Raw genomic sequence first — 16,094 nt, 5'->3', positions numbered from 1 at the left:
TGGAGATACAGAAAAGATTTTATCTGAGGTAGAAAAATTGAATTCATTTACCCTTTTAAAAGTTGCTTTCTAAATTATAGTCTAAGGCAGGTAAACAAAACTAAAGTAATGAAATCAGGCACTATATCAAAATGTTGCATGCCATGGAAGTTGTTCGTAACTCCAAGCAAAGGTTTGGCCCAAAGATAGAAGGGAACCGCACGTTAAGTATTTGGCTTCTGATCTTGATCTTGTTGTTTGTTACAGATTTATTTTGGTTAACATAATTCGCAAGTTGATTTATATTAAAAGGTGGCCAGAATGCATGTATAAAACTTTGGTAATTATTTTTATATAAAACTCTTTTGCAAAAAAAGAACATCAACATCCGTTGTCGTCCAGCGGTTAGGATATCTGGCTTTCACCCAGGAGACCCGGGTTCGATTCCCGGCAACGGAATTTTTGTTCCTTTTTGGATGCTCCTAAAGATAGGACATAGGATACCATAGATCATATTGAGCAATATAGCTGGTTCTTATATGTTTCATCAAATCTAGCAATACTGTTGACCGAAAAGAAAGAAGTCCAATAACCCTTTTCTTAGTAAATATTATTGGTTTCATTCAACGCTCGTGTTTTTCACTTTTTTGACATACTTGTACTAAAATTTCACCCATTTTAGAGTTAGTATGCTAAGTATTATTCTTGAAGGTTAGTTGGGTTTGCATTTTAAATTAATAAATTATGAATAATGTTATATATTTAAGTATTTTTATTAATTAAATTTAATTAAATTAGTCTAATATAATTAAAATTAATTATGATTAATATTATTTTACATTTTATTATTTAGCTTGATTGAATTTAATTTATAAAAAATTTTAGATAGATAATATTACTGATAAGTTATTACCTGCTCTTTCGTTTGAAAATAGAAAGAAAGGGAAAAGGGACGACTAAAATAAAATATCTCTCTACCGTCCTTGATTGCTAACAAATTTCTGAAGCTTAATAGTTAATATGGTGGCCCATGTAAGCCCCTATGCAATGTTAGGTGAATTAATTTGTTAATGACAACTAAAGTTATATTATTTGACGATGTCAATATCAATAGGAGTACTATATAGCCTATACAAATTTTGCTAGGAAATACAATATATAAATTATGCTAGCCATATAATTTTCGTATTAATTTTAGTGAACATTTTCACCTTAATTTTGTGGTCGCAGCAAATTGCGCTCTTATCGGATTAAGTATCGGGTCCAAGCCCACCGACGAACCGACCCCTTCCCCCTAAATGGAAAAGAACTACACACGAAAACAAAAAAATAAATAAAGATAAAAAATTAGATAAAAATTTAATCAAAATAACTTTTAAGAGACCTCTTATACATACGAGTCTTTTTGGCTTACAAGTTTTACAAGTCTAATAAAGTACACGCATTACACTTAATTAATGCATTACACACTTCTACATTCGAGAGTAAATAAAACGCAAGTTATTCAACAACTTCCTGTTTTCAAAGCGCGCTACTCACCATGCATTATGAACGACTCTTCTTCTTCCTTCATGAAAACAATTTTCTTGCCAAATTTGAAGATAATGGAACTTCAGAAATAACCCAAACGATTACAGAAATACACCCCAACGATTACAGGAAATACACCCAAAGGATTACAGAAATACACCCAAAATTTATGCATATTTCAGAACTCTTTCTCTTTCTCCTCCTCATCTTCTGCTGCTTCTTCTTAAAAAACGATTTCAGAGCTTGATGTCAAAAAAAATGGGAATCGAGAATAACGAAAAAAGAAAACAGAGAAAAAAGTACATAAATGAAGAAGAAGAACAGAAAGAGGAAGAAGAACGTGCAACAAGAAGAAGAAAAAAGAGAAAGAGAAGGTAAGAAACAAAAGAAAAGAAGAAGAAGAGGAAGAAGAAGAACATGCAAGAAGAAGAAGAACGAGAAAGAGAAAGAAGAAACAAAAGAAAAGAAGAAGAATAAGAAGAGGAAGAGGAAGAAGAACGTGCAGAAAGAAGAAGAAGGAGGAGAAAGAGAAGACAAGAAATGAAAAAAAATAAGAAGAAGAGGAAGAGGAAAAAGAAGAAAAACGTAAATCTTGTATCGCGTTTTTTGAGTTTATTCGTTAATTAACTTGTAAAGCATATAAGCCCTAATAACTTATATGCAGAGCTTTTCTCAACATTTAATTATCAACTTCATATAAAATAGAGTGCCACAGTTTCCGGTTTCCACCATAAATAAATAAATAAAGATCCAAAATGGTGTTATAACGACAAAATTAGTCTCACGTAGCAACGAATGAATTCATGAAGATGTTAACAAATTTGTATATATAATATTTTCTCGAAATAGTAACTTACTCCCACATAAAATACAAAACTAAAATAAATGAAATCTGATATGCAATAAATTCCGTAGATATAGAAGTAAAACAAATCTGTAATTTATTATAATCCATGTGGATAGGGGTGATTACATATGAATTATGAAGTAAGTAAGTGTAAAGTTAGAAAGTCAAACTAGGAGACCAAACTTCACCATCCACCACCACCTTCTCTGTTCTCTCTTTGAATGCTGATGTTCATATTTCTTCTTTTTCTTCCTCTCTCTTCTTTCTTTCTCACCCTAAAACCCTAACTAACCACAATTTCTCTCAGAAATGGTGTTTCACCATCGCAGAAAACTCATGCCAGAAATCTGCGAGTCCATCTGCAAAGTGGAGAAGAATTGTTCTTCAAACTGTGAGGAATGCCTCAAACTCTGCATCACCAACCCCCAATACTACTATTATTCCCAACCACCGCCACCGATTCCTCCTCTCCCCTTAGACGATACATCAGATCATGGAAAAAGCCACGCGCTCTCGCCCTACTTGGTCCTTGCTCTCTCCGTTATCGGAGCTGCTTTCTTCGTTGTTATTTGCTGTGCAATCTTCGCGAGGATCTTCAGAAGGAGGAGAAGATCCTTATCGCCACCGTTGAGTCTTCGAACACAGGATAATACGCGTGATGATTTCTTCGTTGATGAGGAGCACGGTCCTGTGGTGGACCACCCGATCTGGTACATCCGTACACCCGGTCTTCAAGAATCGATTATCAACGCAATCGCTGTTTGTAGGTATAAGAGAGGTGAGGGTTTGATTGAAGGAACAGAGTGCTCTGTTTGTTTGAGCGAGTTTCAAGAAGATGAGAGTGTTAGATTATTGCCAAAGTGTAACCACGCTTTTCATTTGCCTTGTATTGATACATGGCTTAGGTCACACACCAATTGTCCTATGTGTAGAGCTCCAATTGTTTCCAACAACACTCTTAGGGTTCCATCTATGCAGCATCATAATCATAATCTTAATGTTCTTGATTCAACTTCAAGTTCAGGTTCAAGTTCAGGTTCAGGTTCAGGTTCAGGTTCCTTGGAGATGAGATCTGTGGAAAATATTAACAATGGAAGAAGCCTTAGAGGAATGGAAAATACTCAAAATATTGGCTTTGAATTGAGGAACACGGAAGAGGATGAAGAAGGAGAAGAACAAGGCCAATTGGGAGGTGAAAGAGTACTAAGCATGATTAGGCCAAGGAGATCTGTTTCTCTGGATTCTTCTTCTGTTGCAGATATTGCTCTTGCTGCATCTGCATTTGTTCTATCTGCGGATTTGGATTCCGATTCGAATAGAGTTCTTGGGGATGAGACTGAGAGTGAACGAATTGGTTCAAAGAGGGTTAATGTTAATGTTAATGTTAATGGAAATGAGAATGAGAATGGGGCAAGTAGTTCAAAAGGGAGAGGAGGAGGGAGAGGGAGAAGCTCTTCTTTCAGGATAAGGTATCTGCATAGTGTTGTTCCTAGTTCAATGAAGAGGTCACGTTCCTTCAATGGTAAATACCTTGTGTCTTCTTTGTATAGCCGCAGCCAAACTCAGAGGAAGCAAAATGCTAATAATCTGAGAAGCTTTTAAAGATGCATGTATGTTGCTCTCAACAAGCTGAGAGTTTCAATGTTTTCCTTTTGTTATTGATGTTGGCATCAAACAAGTTATGTGATGCTCAATTGTGTAATAGAGAGAATCAATAAGTTGCAAATAAAGATATTTGCTTAATTTTGCTGAGAAATCAAAGCTGTCATTTATGTTTGATTTTTCACTTGAATTTGTTATATTCTGGTCTTCTAAGGTTTATACCCAAACTGCAATTAGGCCTTTACCTCGTTCAAGTTTGATGATGGCATAGATGGGAAAATGATAACCCACAATCACACTCATAGTTCAATGAACTTGGTAAACCATCAGAGAATAAAGTTGTGACAACAAATGAATCCAACTTGCAACTAGCATATATTATGAGGAACTCAAGCAGCCAGTTAGCCAAAAATGCTCATTAATGCTGCCATAATGTCAAAATGTAAATTAATAACAAACCTGATTTGAAAACATTACTTTATTATTAAATTGCATATGTTGTATAATTTATCTACTTTTTCATAAGTTTTCAATAATCTATCATATTATGAAGAAGAATTATATTCGTACTAATTGGTATTTTAACTGGTTATGGCACTTTAATGTTGTCGGATTTCACCCATTTTTGGTTCTTTAAATTTGGGCTTTAGATTCTACAAATTAGACGATAACAGTTCAACTAACTAGCATTAGAGTTCAGGTCCAAAAAAAAAACAACTAGCATTGGAGCTCAGTGAGCAACTATATTTAATTATTTATTTATCATTTCTCTTAGGTGTGTTGTGTGTATATATATATAAGTATATAACCGCGTGGGTCCCTCTTCATACCGATCATGAAGCATTCAGTCATTCACATTCAACAACTCTTTATTATAAATTTTTGGCAGTTGTAATGAGGCAATCAACAAACAAAGGCGCTATCCTAAATTATTGGCACGTTTATGTCGACGAGATTAAGAAATTAAAGTATAAAATAACCGGATGCGGGTTCTGTAAATAATATTATATATGACCGAAATAAATAGTTTATTTCATGGTGTATTATTAACTATTAAGTAAGAATTTCTCATGAATGCTGCAAGCAAGCATGACTTTGACTACTCTAAATATATAGTTGCTAATTAATGGAAAAACTATGTATCATATCTAAAAATCTTGCAACAAATTTGATACTATGTTGAACTCAAGGGTGGTGGTGTTGTATGCAGCAACAATAATAGTAATTATAGGCCATGGAAGCAAAGCTAAAGCATGTTTGGAAGTAGAGAGAAAAGCACTGCTAAAATACAAGGCTTTTCTGAAGAGTCCGGCTTCTCTGTCTTCATGGATCAACGACTCAAACAGTGATTGCTGTGGGTGGGAGCGTGTCACGTGCGATCCTGATTCCGGTCACGTGACCCATCTCTTCCTTCAGTTCTTGAACGGGGTTTATCCTCACCCGGATGACTTTGATCCGTACATCCACCAGTGCCTCAACTTCTTGACGCTGGATTTTTCCTTCTTCGTACCCTTCAAGAACTTAACCGCCATTGATTTCTCCTTTAACTGTTTCAATAACTCCATTTTCACTCAAGGTAAATTAGATAATCAACTTCGCTAACGTCTATCTCTCCGTTAAGTTTGTTAATTTCGCAAATATGATTTTTGTTTTTCTGTTTTGATAAGATCACGGAGGCATGTCAACGTTGAAGACGTTAGAAGCAATAGATCTTAGTTACTGTTCGTTTAACATCAGTGTCATAGATACGTTGACTTCTTTCACTTCTCTCAAGACTTTGCTGCTTCGTAATAACTTTTTAGATGGACCCTTTCCAGTTCGAGGTATTCAGCGCACTCTTGTATTATATTTCATTTGAGTTATATTTCATTCACGTTTTTAGTGGTTATTCTAATAATATATAAATTTAAGTAAAAATTCAGATGCAGTTGACTCGATATAAAATTAATAGCTGAGAATCATATAAATTTAGTTAAATCAATCAAATTATCTAACAGCTTTTGGTTATTAATTTTAGTGACTGTACCTGAGTTTAATTTCTACCATAAATTTATNATATATATTTAAAAATAATTAGATTAACAATTTAATTAAAAATAATTAAATAACAATTCAATCAAATATGATAAATTATTTAATAATTTCAACTATTCATCTCATATAAAAACAAACTGTCCACAACTTTCTATTATAAAACTATTGAAACACCTAAAATGCCATAACATTTGAAATGCTTCCTAGTTATTATATTATTATAGCTAATAATGATATAAGCTTATTATTAATTTATGTGGCTCTCAACATTTATCTAACAAATAAAAACCTATAGTAGTTATTGGCAATTGAGAAAAATGAATTGAATAGTTAAGAAATAACATTTGTAATTTTGTATATCAGAGTTGTTAGCTTTACGAAACTTGGAGCATTTGGATTTAAGCAGTAATCGACTTCAAAGCCCCTCAGAAATTGACGGTATGTGCTTGTACGCTTTACTGTTTAGTAAAAATCGAGCATAATTATTTTGATTACTAATTCATTTCAATAATGTATTGTTGTCGAAGATTTCAAGAGGATGTCAGAATTGAAGAAATTAGAAACATTAGATCTGAGTCAGAATTACTTAACCATAAACGTTACTAGCATATTCAGAAGCTTGAGTCCCCTCAAATTCCTCAAGAACCTGCTTCTTAGCCAATACAGCATGGGCACACTTGGACCTCTAGCTATTGATGGTATTTTATACATATATACGTATAGATGCATTATTTTTATTATTATTATTATTATTATTATTATTATTATGAGGAATAAATGAACATTTGTATCCATGAAAAATGAAAACGCTGACATATACACCTACATTAAATCAAAACTAAACTTGTCAATATTTTCATCTTTTATGAATACAAATGATCATTTATTCTTATTATGAGTTTAATTTTGATCACTGACACTGTAATTATATCTATTTTTTTGATATCTATTTACACTGTTAATAGTTATTTTTGTTAATATGACGTAATTTGATGTACGTATAAAACTATTTTATTCTTTTTGTACAGAGTTGTCAGTTTTACAAAATCTGGAAACACTGGATTTGAGTGAAAATTCACTTACAATCACATCAAGCTCCTCGACAACTCCAGGTACGTGACTCCACTTGTGTCATGAAATCAGATGTTTCACTGAATTTAGCTATTGATTTCATTAATAAATTTATTATTTTATATATATGTATTGACTAATGACTATTGAGTCTAAAAATTTCAGAGTATTCCAAGACTTTGTCGAGGTTAATGTTAGAAACCCTTGATTTAAGTGGTACTCATGTTGTAAATGCCAACACAACATTTAAATTTTTGTCGCACCTACCAAATCTTAGATCTCTCATCCTGCATGAGACTGAGATCCTGTTTGGAGAACAAGATGATGAAGGTAAGTGCTAGCATATTATAATGCTTATACTATTAATTTGGAGATGTTAAGTGTCAGAATATATTATGATCAATTAGCATTCATTAAAATTATTTAGTATATCTGAATATTTATAAAATATTACGTCTTTGTTACTACGATTCTCTTAGCACCTATAAATACCCTTCTATACTATATCATTGGAACAAAAATTGAATACAGTCAATAATACACAAATCCTTTCTCCACTTTAGTCTCTTGTTTCTAACATAAAGCAAAGCTATTAAATTGATAGATCCATTTCTAAGTGTCTCACCTTTTTCTGTGAAGTTTTTGCTGACTTACCCAACTTGGAAGTACTTATCCTAAGGTCTGTTTCCGGAACCACAGTACCAATCCAAGGTGAACACACATTTTCATGATTATTTTTCTTGCTGGATTAATTAGTGATTGTGTTAACTTTACTTGGTTGGCTCTAGGTTTATGCAAAATGAAGAATCTTCAAGAGCTAGATGTGAGTGATAATCATCTTACTGGATCTCTGTCTTCATTCTCCTGCCTAAAAAACTTGACATCACTTAGAGCTCTTGATCTCTCAAGGAATTTTTTAAGTGGAAACATATCATTATCCTTTCTTGCTCAAAATAATGCACCTCTTGAGTACCTATCCCTGGCAGACAACAATTTTGAGGGAACATTCCCATTAAGCACATTGGCTAATTATTCAGAACTCAAAGTATTAAGACTTGGAAGACAGCAGAACAAGAATTTTCAAGTGGAAACTGAGAATCCTCCTTGGATTCCATCATTTCAATTGCAGTATCTAGACATGTCCAGTTGTCAACTGAACTCTGCCACAGGAGCAATTCCTACCTTCCTTTCCAACCAAAGTAGCTTGATATTCATTGATCTATCAAACAATAATCTTCTTGGTAGGTTTCCCAATTGGTTATTGATGAACAATCCAAAGTTGGAAGCTTTACTCCTCAACAATAACTTGTTCAATGGTTATTTTGAAGATCAAAAAATGAATATTCATCTCTACACATTGGATGTATCGAACAATATGATCCAAGGTAAACTACCAACATCCTTGGGATTCTCTTTTCCATACCTTGAATATCTTAATGCTTCTTTTAATGTCCTCGACGGCGATATTCCGGCTTCAGTTGGAGAGATGTCAACCTTGAGAACTTTGGATTTGGCATACAATAATTTATCTGGGGAGTTACCAAATGAAATGTTTAAGGGATGCATCTCATTGCTAATTTTGAGCTTATCACATAACAAGTTCCAAGGTCAAATACTTGCTGCACCTTTGAGCATGACATTCTTAAGTGTGCTGATGCTGGACAATAACAACTTCCATGGAAAACTACAAGACGGACTCCGGAATATGCAGCATTTGGGTCTGCTTGATCTCTCTAACAATGATTTATCAGGTGAGCTTCCAGGTTGGGTGGTTGGAAATTTGAATCTTGTATTCTTGAGTGTGTCAGGGAATAACTTTGAAGGTGCAATACCAAGAGAATTATGTGAACTTGAATTTATCACATTTGTAAGCCTATCTCATAACAGATTTTCTGGTTCATTGCCTTCTTGTTTGGGCAACTCATCATCATGGTTGAAGTTCATTCACTTAAGGAACAATAGTCTTGCCGGTACCATTCCCGAATCAATACTAAACAACTCTGAATTATATTCTCTTGATTTGGGAGACAACAACATTTCAGGAAGTGTTCCCAATAGTGTCAATGGGCTCACAAATTTGAAGTACCTTTCATTGGCTGGGAATAGATTGCAAGGTCAACTTCCCAAGCAGATTTGTGAGTTAAAACAACTCAATTTCTTGGATCTTTCTCGCAATAACTTCTCTGGGACTATACCCACATGCTTCAACAATATCTCCTTTGGTAACCAAGGGAATTATTATGATTTTTTAGCAAACTACTTCAGATCTTCTTACTTTGGATTTATATACAGTCAACTGTTCTACATCAACTTTCAGTACCATAACTTTGATGTTGAAATGCATGACAAAGTTGCCTCTTATTTTGCCCCAGAGGAAATGAGAATTACTACAAAAGGTTCAAGTCTATCATACAAAGGCAATATTCTCAATAATATGTCAGGTTTGGATTTGTCTTGTAATCAGTTAGAGGGAAAGATTTCACAAACCATAGGAGATTTGGTTGCACTTCATGCCCTTAACTTATCACACAACCATTTAATTGGGTCAATTCCAGATAGCTTCCAAAAGTTAAAGATGATTGAAAGCTTGGACCTATCTTTTAATAGATTGAGTGGACAAATCCCTCTTCAACTGCAAGGCTTGAACTCTCTGGCTGTTTTCAATGTGTCCTACAACAATTTTTCTGGTATAGCACCTGATGAAGGACAATTTGCAACTTTTGGTGAGAACAGCTACATAGGAAATCCATATCTCTCTTGGAGTATCAGTAATAGAGGCACTGCAATGGCACCATTACCAGCACTTGCTACCTTCAATAATGGAGAGGACAATTCTGTCATTGATTTCACTTCATTTTGTTGGACTTTTGCAGCATCCTATGTGATGGTAGTCTTGGTGTTCATTGCAATTCTTTGGATCAATCCTTATTGGAGGAGAAAATGGTTTTATTTTATTGAGGATTGCCTCTATAAATGTTTTGGTGGAGTCCTTAAAGATATGTTCTATTAGGCATCTAGCAAGTGTTGAATAAGTTGTGTTCAAGAATATTTGACAGTGTTACAAATTGAAGGTTGTATTCATATCATGTGTAAATCATATACGACAACTCTCTTGCTTTAGATTTCCATGCAATCTTTGCTGATTAGATTTTTAATCGACTTCCTTCAATTACATGTATCTTTTTAGACTTTTAGTGATAATAATCAATCTTAATTTGAGTAGCTAGCGACAATTTTACTCTAATTAGTATATTTTCACGCTTTGCATGAGCTGTTCTTGAGGAATTTATGTACTTTATACATTACTTCTTTGTTGTGCTAATTGAGTAGTTAATCTTTTTGTTATATTGATGTCTAATCAAATTTAAAAAAGTACATAAAGAAATTGTGTCAATCTAATGTTTTACATAAGTTTTATTTTTTTGGTTACAAATCAAAAGATGTATTGTTACACTTAAAATCTTAACAAATATATTTTAGAGTTAATAATCAAAATCATTCCTTAAAAGAAGCAACTCAGATAAAGACGTTGAAAACGTCTTTTCATAAAGATATTTTTTAATAATTAAAATTTAACATATAATCGATTAAATCGTGTTATTTTTGTCAAAATTAGGTTAGACAAATTGGTTTGACCGAAAAATGATGAATCAAATCTTGAACTGGTCTAAATTAATATTATCTTTTATAAAAAATGATTGCAATACCCTATTATAGAAAATGACTAAAATACTTCTATTATATATATTAATTTTGAGAATCCTAAATTTTAGTCATTTATTTTTCTATTATATATATAAATTTTATAATAAGGGTATTGTAGTAATTTTTTATAAAAAATAACATTAATTTAGACCAGTTCAAGATTTGATTCACCATTTTTTCAGTTAAAACAATTTGTCTAGCCTAATTTTGACAAAAATAACATGATTTAAAAAACATCTTAAAAAAAAATGTTTTAGGTGTCTTTATCTGAGTGGCTCCCTTCCTGAAATATACCCCGATCTCCATTCTCATCCCCGAAAGATAAAGTTAATCAAAATAATCCCAAAAGATGAACGAGTCATTCACGTTCGTCCTTCTATCATCTCCTTCCCTCAAGTTATGCTCTAAGCCTTTCACCCTATATTTGAACCACGCCATCAACCTTTCACAGTGGCAGTTAACGTCACACGTCAGCTAACGTTAGCCAACTCAGCGAAGGAGATGACGGAAGGACGAACTTGAATAACTCGTTCATCTTTCAGAACTATTTTGATTAACTTTATCTTTTAAAAATAAAAATAAAGATCAAAATATATTTCAGGAACGATTTTAACTACTAACTCGTATATTTTATATATTTACCAAGCATCTTTAAAAAATAGACTCTCAAGTCTCAAATTGTATTTTAAATATTTTAGAAATTGGACATATTAAGGGTATAATGTAAAAGTGGAATAGCTGACTAGCTGAGAACAGAGAGAATCAAGGGGAAGGAAGCAAACGCCTCCAATGGCGTGTCGCTCGCTGTTCTTCGCTCTCAGACGGTAAGCCTAACTACTCTCTCACTCGATGTTCCAAAATCACACTTTGCAACTGCGATTTGATGTTAATGTCATGCTGACCCTCTTTTCCAATCAATGTATATCATCCCACTGATTGAAATTGTTTAGGGTATTGGTAGTTCTCAACTCACCCACGATTATTGCAATTGGTCATATCATGCAGAAACAGCAGCTATATCTATCAGCCGCAGCCTTGTTTCCTGAAGGGAGCATCAAACCTATCAAGATTTTCGTCCTCGGGTGCTGTGAACAGTGACGTGGCGATTGAAGAAGAGACTCATAGCTCTGTGGCTGAAGACGATGATGACCTAAGGAGCAGAATCATGAGGTTAAGGCTCCCAAAGCGAAGCGCCACAAATATTATTCAAAAATGGGTCCTTGAAGGGAATACAATTACAGCTTCTGAGCTTCGGGATATATCCAAAGACCTTAGAAGATCTCAGCGCTACAAACATGCTCTTGAGGTTTCTATTTGATCTTTTCCTTTCTCATGGTGATTGGAATTTTAATGATTTAGATGGTTAAATTGCTAGTATTATTAGATAGTTTTTATGGAGTTAGTTGTTCGTTTTTTGTATAAAAACCAAGGCTTAGAGCCTCAAATAATGGAGGACAAATAATCATTTTGTGAATTAAGGTCAGGGATCCTTTTGTCTAGAGAGCTAGGTTCTCTAGATTGGTCATTAAGTTCATATCTCTTAGCATCTCTTGAAATTTAGCAAAATAGAGTGATGAGAGTGATACTGAGCAAGTTGGAAATGCTTCAGCTATTCCCTGCTCAGTTAGCTTGGCTAATAAATTAGAGTGTTAGGTTGTTACTTGTTAGTTAGTTGTGATGATGACTCAGCATACAGCGGGCACTTAGTTAGTTAGCTATGTCTATAAATAGAAAACTGTTGTAATATAGTTAGATTCTCTCACTCTAATTGCTGCATTCAATAAGAAAAGGGAGCTTTCTCAGCACCTCAAAATTGTCTCTCATTTTCTCTTATTTTCTCACCAAGAAACTTGATCCTGCACACAGTTTCAGCTTAGAATAATACAGTTTGAGATTTGGAGTTTTATTAGGTTTGTAAGGTTTCAAGTATTATAGTTGTGCTATGCTTATAATGGCTGAAAATGAAGAATCATATAGTGGTTGGTAATACACTAAGTATGGACTTTGATAAATAGTCCCATTGGCATTTGAATTTTGACTGTAATGGAACAAAAAGTTTAAAATTTATAAGAGCACATTGAGCATGGAAGGCTCTAGTATGAATATTGTTCTCTTATTTTCTGTTGGATCTACGGCTCTGCAGTTTGTGACTATTGATGATTGCAGATATCAGAATGGATGGTTGCCCATGATGAATACCAATTATCAGACTCTGATTATGCAGTCCGCATAGATTTGATGACTAAAGTTTTCGGCATTGATGCTGCAGAGCGTTACTTCGAGGGTCTACCTCTTGCTGCAAAGACAACTGAAACTTACACAGCCCTCCTCCATTCTTATGCAGGAGCAAAACTGATTGAAAAGGCTGAAGAACTTTATCAAAGGATTAAGGATTCCAATCTCTCCTTTGATGCCCTCACTTACAACGAGTTGATGACACTTTACGTGTCAGTCGGACAGCTTGAAAAGGTTCCCTTAGTTGTTGAAGAACTGAAACAACAAAAGATTGCTCCAGATATCTTCACCTACAACCTCTGGATTAGTTCCTGTGCTGCTACTTTTAATGTTGATGAAGTTAGAAGGATTCTTGATGAAATGAGTCATGGTGCTGGTTCTGATGAAAGTTGGACAAGATATTTGAACCTGGCAAATATATATGTTAAAGTAGGTCATCTTGAGAATGCTGCTTCAAACACCCTTGTTGAGGCTGAAAAAAGAATCTCCCAAAGGCAGTGGATAACATATGACTTCTTAATCATTCTTTATACTGGGTTGGGAAATAAGGATAAAATAGATCAGATATGGAAATCCTTGAGAATGACTAACCAGAAAATGATTAGCAGGAATTATATTTGTGTTGTTTCTTCATATTTGATGCTTGGGCATACAAAAGAAGTGGGTGAAGTTATTGATCAATGGAAGCAATCAACTGCCTCAGATTTTGATATGCTTGCATGTGAAAGGATTATGGCTGCATTTACAGATATTGGGTTAGGTGAAATTGCCAACAATTTGAACATGGTTCTCATTGACAAGAATCTCAATCCCGGAAACAATTAATCAGCAGTTCTTTGGCAGTGAATCTATCATGTAGTGTACTTTACAGGGTTTTGAAAGGAAATTATGGATGACTCAATAAATAACCTGCAGGATGACAGTTTTGAACTGTTTTTGTGGATTTGTAACACTCCAGTGGTTCTATGTGAGAGCCTTGTATTTTCCTCATTTCTCATTAGATTAGTTGTAATGCTGCTGTGGTGGCTAAATTTATTCCTACAACTTTTTATATATGCTCTCTTTTCCTTCTTTTTGGCAACATGTCTTGACAATGGTTAGTTAATAACTTAATATGAAAATGCTAAGTTTTCTTCTCCCCCTTCAATAAAGAATACTACATGCAAGTGTTTAAGTAAGCACCTTTTTTGGTTTCTTGCAGAAACAGGGAGGTTTTCCCATAAATGGCAACAACCATTTGACAAGTAACTAAGCAATGCTGTAGCCTCCAAGCATAGATCTATCTAACTTCTAAATCCTAATGAAAGAACAAACAACAAACATTGAATTGAAATAGACCTAAAAGCCAAACAATAATGGATGATGGGACTGACTGCTTCTGCTAGCAACTAACATGGTACAAATCTCACAGAACAATTCATTAACATCCACATTAAACAAGATGCTTGATAGTACCATATGAAAATGCATTATTGGTATGGTATGGTATGGTATGGTCCTTGAATGAATCAATGGAAAGAGAAGGTTGAAGTGAAGGGGGTTGAATACAGGTAGTATGCTTGGTCAAGAGCCAACAGCCAATGGCAGAAGCATGTGAAGCAAATAGTTGGGAGCTTACGCGGCACAACTCCCACCATGCACTTTGGAAACAATATCCCTTTCCCGTATTTTCACACACTATGCATCATGCATGACCATTAATTCATGTTACAAAATATTATTACCAATTTATACTGTTCACTAATCACTACTGAGCTAGCCACAACTGTGTCTGTTTATTTTTGTCAATTTTTTAAGAGTTTAATTTTGATACGTATAAACATTTTACAGAGTCATTTAATTACATTTGTTCTTTTGGAGTTATTTACGCTATCAATATAAAAAATAGTTATTTTTGTAGACGTATCGTTACATAATTAGATACACGTATAAAACTATTTTATACTGATAGTACATCAAAATTAAATTATTTTTTAAAGTAATTTATCTGATATAGAGATGTAAAAAAAATTGTATATACAATCTTGTCTAATTTCAGGAGTTAAATAAGTTATTTTTTTAAAATCAAGTAATTTAATAAAGATTTGCATGTTGCATATCACTCAACTGGGCATGCCAAAAGGTAATCTCATGCAAGAATTATTTTTTTTTTTCGAAAAAGAAAATTTGACAAAAAAAAAATAGACATGAGAAATTTATGCTTCTCCATTCTTCTCTTTTGGCCTATTATTCAAATGACTTCTAATAATTGATAAGGTCAGACAGATAAGTAGGAAGACATGAATATGATATCTCCCGGATTTGAAGATTAAGAACCAAAATCATGATGTAGCAGAATCATAATCCTATCCTTGAGTTTTATATAATTAATTTAAATGATGTAGGAAATAAATTCAGATAGGTTTCATTGATTGGTAGTTCAGATTATTTGGATTTAATCTCATATGATGAAACCAAAACCACACATTTATTTTGAGGGGACACACTCTAAGTCTAAGGGTAAAAGTACAACCTAATGAGACAAACTCAAACTACTCTGCCAGTGTTGAATAATCTCTTAAGATTATAGTACTTGACCCAAAAAGTTTACCCTTACCTTATTCAATTCAGACTTCAGAGTGTGTCTAATGGTTTCAATTATCAAAAGGACAAGATTTAGATGTTGTTTTCTTGTTGACATTTAACCATATTTTAGTTAGCCTAGTATGGCACTGATTGAGAATTTGTATGATTCTTTTGAAAAAAAAAAAAAAAAAGAGATTGCATAATTCTTTGTAAAGTACAATTTTTTTTAGTAAGTTCTTCCATAAAAGTTTTTCCTTTTTATCAGATATGTACAAGAAGTACAAAATTCTGCTGATGATGCAGAATATACCTTTTTTTATTCCTTTCTGTTTTGCTTTAAGCTCCTCTGAACTTTGAAGTATATTATTATATTTTAATTTGTCTTTATTACTACACCAACACTCTTGTTGATGACTCCAAATACACTAAACTTATAAAAACAAAACTGTAACTTTTTTCCTTAAGCAAATTGTAAAAACATGTATAGTTTGGATTAACACAGGGACTATGAAACAGTCAAATGCAG

General features: G+C 33.6%; 3 protein-coding genes and 1 non-coding gene across 4 annotated transcripts; all 4 read left to right on the top strand.

Annotated features, from left to right (window-relative positions):
• Positions 1-366: 366 nt before the first annotated feature.
• On the top strand, positions 367-438 carry TRNAE-UUC (transfer RNA glutamic acid (anticodon UUC)). Its single transcript has one exon. It is a non-coding gene; the product is annotated as a tRNA-Glu (tRNA).
• A 2,059-nt stretch (positions 439-2,497) lies between these two features.
• Positions 2,498-4,099, top strand: LOC107468728 (RING-H2 finger protein ATL52). The gene has a single exon (XM_016088077.3). It carries the CDS (start codon positions 2,666-2,668, stop codon positions 3,956-3,958), a length of 1,293 nt encoding a protein of 430 aa, XP_015943563.1. The 5' UTR covers positions 2,498-2,665; the 3' UTR covers positions 3,959-4,099.
• Positions 4,100-5,050: 951 nt separating this feature from the next.
• On the top strand, positions 5,051-10,189 carry LOC107468749 (receptor-like protein 13). Its single transcript, XM_016088110.3, has 8 exons — positions 5,051-5,534; positions 5,626-5,781; positions 6,356-6,430; positions 6,520-6,690; positions 7,021-7,104; positions 7,229-7,393; positions 7,703-7,774; positions 7,852-10,189. The coding sequence occupies exons 1-8, from the start codon at positions 5,135-5,137 to the stop codon at positions 10,071-10,073; spliced, it is 3,345 nt and encodes a 1,114-aa protein (XP_015943596.1). The 5' UTR covers positions 5,051-5,134; the 3' UTR covers positions 10,074-10,189.
• Positions 10,190-11,477: 1,288 nt separating this feature from the next.
• On the top strand, positions 11,478-14,084 carry LOC107468667 (pentatricopeptide repeat-containing protein At5g09450, mitochondrial). Its single transcript, XM_016087997.3, has 3 exons — positions 11,478-11,592; positions 11,774-12,074; positions 12,935-14,084. The coding sequence occupies exons 1-3, from the start codon at positions 11,558-11,560 to the stop codon at positions 13,826-13,828; spliced, it is 1,230 nt and encodes a 409-aa protein (XP_015943483.1). The 5' UTR covers positions 11,478-11,557; the 3' UTR covers positions 13,829-14,084.
• The last annotated feature ends 2,010 nt before the right edge of the window (positions 14,085-16,094 follow it).

The sequence above is a fragment of the Arachis duranensis genome, chromosome 10, assembly GCF_000817695.3.
Source record: "Arachis duranensis cultivar V14167 chromosome 10, aradu.V14167.gnm2.J7QH, whole genome shotgun sequence".
Taxonomy (NCBI): domain Eukaryota; kingdom Viridiplantae; phylum Streptophyta; class Magnoliopsida; order Fabales; family Fabaceae; genus Arachis; species Arachis duranensis.
This window is presented reverse-complemented; position numbering and strand designations above follow the sequence as displayed.

Excerpts from the sequence above, each read along its gene's own strand:
- LOC107468667 (XM_016087997.3), top strand. The coding sequence starts at position 11,558 with ATGGCGTGTCGCTCGCTGTTCTTCGCTCTCAGACG. Across the intron at positions 11,593-11,773 it reads CTGTTCTTCGCTCTCAGACG|AAACAGCAGCTATATCTATC; the intron begins GTAAGCCTAACT and ends CATATCATGCAG. Across the intron at positions 12,075-12,934 it reads GCTACAAACATGCTCTTGAG|ATATCAGAATGGATGGTTGC; the intron begins GTTTCTATTTGA and ends TGATGATTGCAG.
- LOC107468728 (XM_016088077.3), top strand. The coding sequence starts at position 2,666 with ATGGTGTTTCACCATCGCAGAAAACTCATGCCAGAAATCTGCGAGTCC.
- LOC107468749 (XM_016088110.3), top strand. The coding sequence starts at position 5,135 with ATGTTGAACTCAAGGGTGGTGGTGTTGTATGCAGCAACAATAATAGTA. Across the intron at positions 6,431-6,519 it reads AAGCCCCTCAGAAATTGACG|ATTTCAAGAGGATGTCAGAA; the intron begins GTATGTGCTTGT and ends TTGTTGTCGAAG. Across the intron at positions 7,775-7,851 it reads AACCACAGTACCAATCCAAG|GTTTATGCAAAATGAAGAAT; the intron begins GTGAACACACAT and ends GGTTGGCTCTAG.